At 38.9% G+C, this 11,236-nt stretch overlaps 1 protein-coding gene across 1 annotated transcript; it reads left to right on the top strand.

Annotated features, from left to right (window-relative positions):
- Positions 1 to 1,906: 1,906 nt before the first annotated feature.
- Positions 1,907 to 10,401, top strand: LOC123979918 (butyrophilin subfamily 1 member A1-like). Its single transcript, XM_046064026.1, has 5 exons — positions 1,907 to 1,937; positions 2,660 to 3,001; positions 5,290 to 5,568; positions 6,745 to 6,867; positions 9,408 to 10,401. The coding sequence occupies exons 1-5, from the start codon at positions 1,907 to 1,909 to the stop codon at positions 10,010 to 10,012; spliced, it is 1,380 nt and encodes a 459-aa protein (XP_045919982.1). The 3' UTR covers positions 10,013 to 10,401.
- Positions 10,402 to 11,236: the final 835 nt, after the last annotated feature.

The following is an 11,236-nucleotide window of genomic DNA, read 5'->3' as shown; positions in this document are numbered from 1 at the left end:
AGATCTCAGGTGAAACACAAGCAGCCTCAGCCAGTACGAGCACAGAAATGTACAGCCAGCATCATTCTTAACAGAAAGCTAGTGCACAGACGTCCATCAAAACCAGCACTGGATTTTTCTGGAAGAGGTTTCCATTCAGGCTTATTACAAAGACGGTCTGTTTAAAGGAGAGGTAGAAGTGAGAGCAATGCAGTGTCAGGTTTTTGGCTCACAAGTTTGGTAGGAGGGCCCCATAGCAGAAATTTTTCTTAGGTGGTGACACAGGAATGTGTGCTTATACTCCGGTTTAAAGCCCTTTCTGACATGACAGTGCCAAGATTAATGGACTAAGCAAGCTAAGCTGGTAAAGCACATACTAACACATTTCATACACTTTAATCAAAAATAAGTCCAAATTATAATTTAAAAATACATGGGGGATGAGGGGGCCTGTGCCCCGTTAGAGATTTATGTCTAGCAACGCCACTGTATAAATGAATACAGTGGTTGAATAAACTGAGCCATAATGTAGATGAGGAAAAAGAGAAAGAGAAAGTGTGGAATAAGTGGAAAGAATGAAGTTGCCCCCTCTATTTTTATGAGTAGCTAGGGTAATCTGGTATCAATCACAGCAGTTTACACTGTATTTCCACCTATTTGCCATTTTAAAAATCCATTTGGTCCTATATTTCCTCTCGTCTTAACTGCTATGTTCATCTGTATTATTTGAAATACTAATACAATGTTAAATCACATTAAATCACACATAAACAGATAGCAAATCCTCCAGTGTGGTCAGAATCAGAATCAGATTTATTTGCCAGGTATGTGAATGCATACAAGGAAATTAACTCTGGATCATACATTTCATACATCACCAAATGTCTAAAGCATGGGCTTCATGGGCTCACCTCAGGGTTGTCTGAGAGATATTTTGGATTTTATTGGTCTTATTGGTCTTTTCTATTTGACTTTTATTTTTAGAACTCCAGGATGATTCACATAGACAGACTCATCTTGAAACCTCATCTAAGTGGCGTCAGTTCAATGGTTTTGCATCACATTGCTGTCCTCCTTCTCCTAACTCACTCTTGTGGAGGTAAATTTCACACAAATAGATGTTAACACCCTTTGTTTGAGTTTAACTCTATCCCTGCCATGTGATACCACACTACAAAACAATAAACAACATCAATGTACACTATAGGCCTGCAATCAATTTTGCAACCTAAGTTTTCTTCTCTTAAAATATACGTCGACCAGATTATGTGTATTTAAAGTGATGTTGGAAATAAGAAATACAATCTTTATTTATCAACTCAAAAGTTTAATTAACATTTGTGGTGTATAACATATGTGCATTTGACCATTACAGTTTAAAATAACACTCTAGCAGCTGGATAGAGGCTCATTGAACTCTTAAGGGGGAGTAATGATTGATGGGTGTGTAAATAGTGAACCTTCCTATGGAATTTGACCTCTTACCCAGTGATAGAGTAGTGATTAGTGTTTATGAAGGGACTGTGCCCTTATATGGTATTTAGCAGATACCTAAACATGTCCTATATAAGCTGTGTTTGATGTACAGAGAGACAGAGTGGCCATCGGGCTGGGTCACTCTCCAAGCTGCTGCAGAGCTTGTAATTGATGCTGAATTCCTTGAACAGTGTCAAGCGGATTTCTTCTCAACACATCATCGCAGCATTATTGTTCGGACACCACACATTCAATAATTCACACCATTCCTCAGTTCAGTATTTTTGCAGCAACAACCTTACTACCTAGTCTACAGTCTGACATTAAAAAAAACTTTTATATATTACCAAACAAACTGTCCCTAAAATAAAAGCATTAAAACCTTTAACTTAGCACTCTGTGACACATGTTGGCTTGCTTTCAGCTGAGCAGGTGGAGACCTGTTGTCCCGATGGGGCTCTCTGTAGCTGTATGGGCTCGCTGTGAGACAGTTCACTACTGCAAAACTGTATACTCAACTCGACTCGACTAGGCTGCTCCTGATATCAGCTCTCGTACATACTTGCTGCCCTCATTCTGGGCTCTATACATAAGCGGCCTCTTTGGGCCCCCTTCCTCACTTGGTCCCTGTCCCATGGATTTTCTGAAAAATGTTTACACATAATTGAGCTAACAGCTGTACACATTAAACTGGAGTGGTGATTAGGGAAGTCACTGATGAACTGTTTGTACTACATTTAAACAAATAATCATAAAATGTGATTTATGTTTAAGTCTGCACAGTTTGAAATCTCATCACATTTCAACCCTCTCTTCTCAACCTACTTCATCCCACAATTACTTTACTGTGGTTAAATGAGTATCATCAGTTTAACAGAACATTATGTTATTCATATTTACTTAAGAATTTATTATTTCCAAGGTATAACACAAAACTGAAAAATACCATCTTATTTGTCTAACCCCTACATTGAAATGAATGCTCACTATACTGCATGATAAAAGACAACTGAAGAAGACATAAGTCGTTACAGCGTGCCATCATGACCCCCCGCCCCCTACAACACCCTTGCCCTTGACACTCTATGATGTAGAAGTTATATAGCCGCTACATAATGTAGTCATAATATATAGCCGCTACATAATGTAGTCATAATATAGAAAAAACAAGAATTACGAAAACAGACTTGTTTTTTCCCCTTAGGTCAGTCTCAGGTGACTGGTCCATCTCAGCCAATAGTGGCGATGGTTGGTGATGATATCATTTTGCCATGTTACCTGGAACCTGCTGTGGATGCTGCAGACATCACTGTGGAGTGGGCAAGACCTGACCTAGAACCCAGATTTGTCCATTTGAGGCGAGATGGTGTGGAGCTTCTGCTTGAGGAGCATCCATTGTACATGGGGAGAACATCACTGTCCGTCAACAAACTCAAGTGTGGAGACATTTCACTGAAACTCTCCAAAGTGAAGCTCTCTGACGCGGGAACATACAGGTGCCTCGTCCCCACGCCCGGTACGGAATCTGTAATCGATCTTGCTGTAGGTAAGTTTGCATGAAATTGTGCACTTACAAAAAGACCTATAAATATTCATGAAAGGTATAAATGCATTGACATAATTAAGCGACAGAAAGGGTTTGGAATGCCTGCTAACATCATATGTAGTAGAAGGTGACAACAGGAAAAAGTTTAGATGGACCTGTTGGATCAGTAACGGCATACTAAATCTGTTGATGCCTGCAGCAACTAGCAGAGACTCTACAGAGTTAACACTAAAACTACAGTCATTTTGACTTTTTCAATGTACAGTGGGGCCAAAAAGTATTTCGTCAGCCACTGATTGTGCAAGTTCTCCAACTTAGAAAGATGAGAGAGGTCTGTAATTGTCATCATAGGTACACTTCAACTACGAGACAAAATGAGAAAAAAAAATCCAGGAAATCACATTGTAGGATTTTTAAATAATTTATTTGTAAATTATGGTGGAAAATAAGTATTTGGTCATCCACAAACAAGCAAGATTTCTGGCTCTCACAGACCTGTAACTTCTTCTTTAAGAAGCTCTTCTGTCCTCCACTTGTTACCTGTATTAATGGCACCTGTTTGAACTCTTTATCTGTATAAAAGACACCTGTCCACAGCCTCAAGCAGTCAGACTCCAAACTCAACCATGGCCAAGACCAAAGAGCTGTTGAAGGACACCAGGAAGAAAATTGTAGACCTGCACCAGGCGGGGAAGAGTGAATCTACAATAGGCAAGCAGGTTGGTGTGAATAAATCAACCATGGGAGCAATTGTAAGAAAATGGAAGACATACAAGACCATTGATAATCTCTCTCGATCTGGGGCTCCACGCAAGATCTCATCCCGTGGGGTCAAAATGATCATGAGAACGGTGAGCAAAAATCCCAGAACTACACGGAGGGACCTGATGAATGACCTGCAGAGAGCTGGGACCAAAGTAACAAAGGCTACCATCAGTAACACACTCTGCTGAGAGGGACTCAAATCCTGCAGTGCCAGGCGTGTCCCCCTGCTTAAGCCAGTACATGTCCAGGCCCGTCTGAAGTTTGCCAGAGAGCATATGGATGATCCAGAAGAGGACTGGGAGAATATCATGTGGTCAGATGAAACCAAAATAGAACCTTTTGGTTAAAACTCAACTCGTCGTGTTTGGAGGAAGAAGAATGCAGAGTTGCATCCCAAGAACACCATACCTACTGTGATGGGAGAGGAAACATCATGCTTTGGGACTGTTTTTCTGTAAAGGGGACAGGAAATTGATCCGTGTTAAGGGAAGAATGAACGGGGCCATGTATCGTGAGATTTTAAGCCAAAACCTCCTTCCATCAGTGAGCGCCTTGAAGATGGAACGTGGCTGGGTCTTCCAGCATGACAATGATCTCAAACACACCGCTCGGGCAACGAAGGAGTGGCTCCGTAAAAAGCATTTCAAGATCCTGGAGTGGCCTAGCCAGTCTCCAGACATCAACCCCATAGAAAATTTGTGGAGGGAGTAGAAAGTCTGTGTTGCCCAGCGACAGCCCCAAAACATCACTGCTCTAGAGGAGATCTGCATGGAGGAATGGGCCAAAATACCAGCTACAGTGTGTGCAAACCTGGTGAAGACTTACAGGAAACATTTGACCTCTGTCAGTGCCAACAAAGGTTATGTTACAAAGTATTGAGTTGAACCATAATTTACAAATACATTCTTTAAAAATCCTACGATGTGATTTTCTAGATTTGTGTTTTATTTTTTTTAATTTTTTTTCTCATTGTCTCTCATAGTTGAAGTGTACCTATGATGGAAACCTCATCTTTCTAAGTAGGAGAACTTGCACAATCAGTGGCTGACCAAATACTTTTTGCCCCCACTGTAATAACGCTGTTGAGGGGGGGGGCATGTCCCAAAATGACCCTGACTTTTCCTAACTATGTGTATATTTTATTTTAACATTGGAATTGTATTAAAATTACAACACAAAAGAGTATTTATACCTTGAATGGTGATAACGTGTCCATAAAGGCAGTTACTATGCATTGAAATGCATATTAGAGTTGATTTTAAGTCATTCTTAGATTTTATATTTATTATTGAAATTATATGCAAATAATGTGTGAGCAGTCAGAATGACTTCTATGGCCATTCTAATAGTTATATAATTGCTCTACCACAGACATTTATCCTCACTAATTAAAGTATTTTTCAGTTATGAATGTGCATATTAGGTGTGGTGTCCAAGCTGAATCATTAGGCTAAGAAGTGTTGTATTTTCGTTTGTCACAACTTTACATTTAAACAGCCTTTGACATGTCTGCTCTCTATTAGGCGCTGTCTCGTCACCTGAAATACACATTTCTACAGTCAGCAAAGGAGTGATGTTAGACTGTAAATCTAAAGGCTGGTATCCAGAGCCTGAGGTGTTTTGGCTGGACGGTGAGGGAAACTTCCTCTCTGCTGGACCTACAGAGACAGTCAGAGGTCCTGATGACCTCTATACTGTCAGCAGCAGAGTGACTGTGGAGAAGAGACACAGCAACAGCTTCACCTGTAGAGTCCAACAGAAGGACATCAACCAGACCAGACAAGTGGAGATTCATATTCCGGGTAAACAGGACTTAGACAACATATATATTCTTACAGTATAATAATATTAATGTAGTCGCCACAGAAATTATTTGCCACAAGTAGTAAATAGAGGCCTAACAAAATCGCAATTGTGCTTTAATAGACCAACCAAACAATCAACCATAAGTAATGAGCTTGACACACTACATGAATAAAACACACTCTTATTAAAATTTAACAAATTTAATAATAATCTCAAACGCTGCAGGTTGTTCACCAGTGAAGAGCGGTGAAACAACAGCATGGCTCTGTCAATAAATAAAAAGTAAAAGTTATGTTGCGTTCTCTGGCGGACCGGAGAGGAGACGACCACTGTGGTAATTCAGCTAAGGAAAGACTCAGGGCTCTCAGGGGCTGGCAGTAACTCAGCCTGCCGAGTGAAGACAGACTCCCAGGAGGACCCATGTGAGCGCTGAACGGTTAATTCATTCCTGCTCAACAGTAGCCGAGATGTCACGTGAAAAATGAACGCCTCAAACCCAGAGAACCACAGTTGAGAGTCGTGAACTAATCAGTTGTTTCCTGTGCTGACAGAGACCATGCAGCTGCTGTATAATGAGTGAACATAAGAGTTCAAGACTATTCACGCATTTGTGAAAATGAACGAATTACTCACTGAAACAACACGTTCCTCCTGAGTCACATACAAGATTAGGTCAAATAAAGGAAACGTTCTTTGAACAACACAACACTAGTGTTTTGTGGAACTAGACTTGTGACTGCGCCAATGTGGCCCCATGGTGGGTGATATCAAAAGATAAACCCCAGAAAACAGTTCGCAGGAGCGCGCAAAGCTGGCCTCTATTTACTACTGCCACATCTAGGGTAAGTAATGACCACAAAGCCCTCTACCACAACATATACTCAGTGTCATTGGTTGCACTTACTGGTCAGTTGTCTTTAGTTCCAGTTCATCTTGGCTAACAATGACACACTGATTGGGGACGAGGGCTATTATTCATTGTCCAAAGTCTCAACAGATCTTTGCATTCATAGCAACTTCCTTTGTTTCTGTTTTTCTCCTTCTCTCCCTTTATTCCTACAGACAGACACAGATAAGACTCACCTTCTTGGCCTTCAGCAACCAGTGAATAGGACAAATTATCACCTTGTGACTATAAGAATATTAACATTTTTTGTGTGTTTTGATTTCAGATGATTTTTTTGTTGTCCCACCTACTTCTGCTGTTCGTCTCAGCATCACAGTGGCTGTTTGGTTCACATGTGTTCTTATTCTTGTTCTGGCTGCGTGGAAATGTAGAGATCATCACAAAATCAGTGAGTTACAAATTTATTCAAGTTCTTTATAATTTACAGCAGTTTGATGGTAATTATAAAATATATGTAGCAGACTTACTGTCCAGTTTATGATAAGCTAAGCTAACAGCTAACAGACTGTAGCTGCATTGTTAATGTGCCATGGTGGACTAAGAAAGGGGCAAACTGAATGAAAGCCAAACTATGCCACCTAGGGAATTGCACCCCAGGAAACATTTGAACCTTTATTATTTGAAGAAGATAAAGAAAAAAGGCGCACAGGAACGTTACTGATGAGACAGAGGCCTGTTTCTAAATGCACCAAAACGTATTTATTTTTAAGCAATAAAAAAAAAAAGAGAGACACGTGAAGCTATAATAAAAACTATAAGTATAGGATGGTAGGATTAATAAAATTTCTTTATTACAATAAATTGTTCAAAACTAAGCAGAGGTCAGTTGGAGAGGCAGACTACGCTGAGGAGTGCCCAGGAGTGCTGCCACTACTGACCTTAAATGTAGCACTACAAACCTCCACAGCATTACTAACAACAAAAAAGTGTAGTCTAAATTGTGTCTCATTGCAATTGCTCACATGCAGAAAAGTGAAAAGTGAAGTCTCCCAAAAAGATGGCACCCTGCTCTGAATATATAATCTGAATACAAAAAGAATCAGAAACAAAGTAACATAATAACCCTGTTGGCTGGACAAAGGGCAAATTATATCACAAAGACTTTTCAAGAAAGGGGGTGGACATTTATGTAGTCATCTTCTTTACCTTATACATTTTAATTGACATTAGTTTTTAAAAATCTCTTTTCACTTTGATATTAAAGAGGGTTTTTTTGCAAATTCTTGTCAAAAAAGCCTATTTATATTGATTATTATTCCACGTATAAAAGAAATAAAAGGGTGAAACATCCAAGGGGAGTGAATACTTTTATAGGCATTGTAGTATTGGGTGTTTGGATGGTCATTGTGTGTGTGTGAGAGAATATTCTTCAAAGCTGTTTTTTTTTTTTTAAAGCCAATCATTCATTTTACATGCAGAGATATAGTGAAGAGGCAGAGGTGCTGTCTGTTGAGCAAAAGTTGCAGGGTTAATGAGACCAAGCAAGGTATCGCCATCAAGTCTCAATTATAATGATTCCTGCTGCTAATTGCTTTGTCTCACTTATATCTGCTAGTGAATTATAGGGCCAAAATATGAGAGACAGGTGGTAGCTACAACACTAAAATTAAGCCTTAAATTCCATTTTTGTGCATCTCTGGCTGTAAAAGAGCAACGAATGAGTGCAATAAATTTTCTTCTGGGTTGGCATTAACATATTTGCCGAATTGCATTTTTTGGTCGTCAGCCTTGTTGAATTAGTCCACATCTTCACCAGCAGCTGGTGGTGTGCATTTGCTGAATGAAGCTCCAAGTACTGAACCATTTTTGACACTATTGTGTTGGAAAGCGATAATGCTACAGAACACAGAATTTGGCCATCACTAGTCACAGGAGGGGCAAAAAGGAGATTCCTAACAGTGTTTCAAACAGGTAAGCAACTAGAATCAAGGTGAAAAAGATGTGCATGAAAGTATTCCTTTCACATACCTGGGCAACTAACACTAACCACAGGCATAGCAAGGACAGATGATGAAGCAGAGGATGAACAAAATAAAACAGGTGTCATATATAGCCTGAGCCTGATAAAGACATTGGCCAGAGGAGGAGATAAGTCAATCTAACTCTCTGGAAAACAAAGTTAACCTTCGCTCAACTGGTCTCACAAAACTGGTTACCAATCACCTGTGTTAACTCTGGGATTACGATTCCAATGGTAGATATTTATTTGTCCTTTTGGAAAATTAATAATTTATGTGACATTATTTTTTTCTCTTTTATATATGCGTGTGATATTACTGTTAATGCTTTGGCATACCATCCAAGGACCTTGGATGAGAGAGTTTGGTGTGGACTTTACTGGCCTACACAGAGTCCTGACCTCAACCCAACAGAACACTTATGGGATGAATTTGAGCTGGGACTGCAGCAGGATTTCTCGTTCAACATTTGTTCCTGACCTCACAAATGTGTTTCTAAAACAATGGTCAAAAATTCCCATGAACAAACTCCTAAACCTTTTGGACAGCCTTCTCAGAAGAGATGAAGCTGTTATAGCTGCAAATTGAACAACTCCACATGAAACCCTACGTATTAAGAACCCAAAACTTTTGGCAATACGGTGTACTTTCTTGATTGTAAGGATCTCGCTCTCCTCTGTTGTACTTGAACCTTTTATATGAAGTATTTTGTCCACACTGGGATTCTGTAGTAATATTTTGTGACAGCTGATTGGTCAGGATGTGGTTCTTTCCTATGCTTTGAATTATAAATCTGAAGAAAACCTACTCCATGTCCGTTTGACCTGCAGCGTTGGTTGCAATAAACTCACAGTTAAATCCAGCTATTTTTGTAAAACCAAAAAGGCAGGGCTAACGACAAAGTAAGTATTATTAAATTGACAAGGTTTAAACTTGAAAATTAACACCATTATTGGTTCTATTTATACAGAAAATGATGAAGATCAAGCAGAACGGGGAGACACATCAAAGAAGATCAAAACATTTAGCAACGATGCAGAACTTCAGTTACTGCTTGAAGGAGAAAGAGTGCAGCACATGACAGGCAGGGACCAAATTGTGTATTTAGATAAGATGGTGAACAAACTTAATGAAGATTTACAAAGGAATGAAAAAGAGTCTGAGTTAGTGATAAAGGCAGTTGGTGCACTGAAAGAATATAAGACACAACTGGATAACCACAGATTTCAACTTGAACGACTCCCAGAATGGATTGAGAAGCTGATTAACGTATTCAAGAGACTTCTGTCCGATGCATTTAGGGATGAGAAGAAAAATACCTATCAAGAGATCCTAACAGATCTACTGAAGAGAAAAGAAGAAACTGGAAAACTGTTAGAGGACACAAAAAAACTACTTCAGATAACAGAGGAGGAGGTGCTTCAGAAAACAGAACGAAAAATAAAACTTGAGAATTTAAAGGAGCCAATTAATAAACACCTGAAGGTGATAAAATCTCAGAGGGATGAGATTCTGGTGAAACTTCAGACAGGGCAATCAGAGGAAGAGGGGGCTAAACTTGACATTGTCCCTTAATGCATTCTCACTCCTTCTTGTCTCCTGTCAACTCATCACCATCATCATCTAACAAAGGCATACCGCTGTGTCTATATTTGATTACTTACTATTTTAACATTCCTTCCACCACTGGGTAAGGCTAATTGTTCTCAGTTTTACCAATTTTCAATAATTGCTCATTTTAAATTATTTTAAATGAATCTTTCAAAATGTTTGTTCTGTTCATATTAACTGTTCCGTTTTACTGCAGTTTACAGTACTCAGTGTCCTCTGGTGGCAGTGAGTGACAGTTCAGAACTGAAATGGGGAGAGAAGGAAATAAGTGTTACAGAAAGTTTGTGTCAAAACCAAATTAATGAGAAGTTGAAAAATTTAAAAACAGAGGCATGATAAAATAATCACATAAACCTGTAAATATGTTTACTAGTACTGTATCTGATGACAATAGTTGTAATGGTTTATTTTAAATATATCTCTTGTAGTATAAAAGTTTCAAAATGCTGTCTGATTTTTCACGTTGCGATTAACCTCGTATTTTAAGGGTTAAAATTATTCTTCTTATTATTATTTACATCTTATTATTAACTTACATTATATTACATTATTTACATCTTGTTTTCCAGTCATTGTCATTTTTTGTTCAAGTATCAAAAGTACCAGTATAAATTTTCTGTTTCTCTGTATAAATAAATAAACCCCAGAAATAAAAGCTTCTTCATTGTTAATACAGTCACAGTGGATGACAGAGCTGCAGTCTAGACTTGTGTGCGCTTCAAAATGAGTTTAATGAATAAATGGAAAAACACTGTCTCCACCATTGTGTGAAATTATACAACCGTCAGTGAATCATTACATGGACGAATGACACAATTGTCCATTTGATGTTCAAACGCACATCCAAACTGATATGTAACCAGAACTAATGTATCATGATCAATGCAATGATGAGCAAACACTGCAAGTATACCACGGACCCAGATGAAACTGACTGTGTAATGAACCTGATGATATGGTTTAGAAAGAGACAGAAAGTGTTTTGCAGGTTTGGGGGACAGTGGGATCGGGCCTATGTGTATAAATATCCTTTTAGCCTTTGTGTAGTTGCCAGATCATCTTGTTCGCATAACAGAGTTCCAGTCATTTTCCTCAGTATTATTTCGTAGTGTTTCACCTCAATGTATTAGACTAGTGCTTGTTTAGACCTAGATTTCTGCCTTAATGTTTTGGAAACCTCTGCCTGTA

The sequence above is a fragment of the Micropterus dolomieu genome, linkage group LG12, assembly GCF_021292245.1.
Source record: "Micropterus dolomieu isolate WLL.071019.BEF.003 ecotype Adirondacks linkage group LG12, ASM2129224v1, whole genome shotgun sequence".
NCBI classification, from domain to species: Eukaryota; Metazoa; Chordata; class Actinopteri; order Centrarchiformes; family Centrarchidae; genus Micropterus; species Micropterus dolomieu.
The sequence above is the reverse complement of the archived record's forward strand: the minus strand, read 5'-3'. Positions and strand labels throughout refer to the sequence as shown.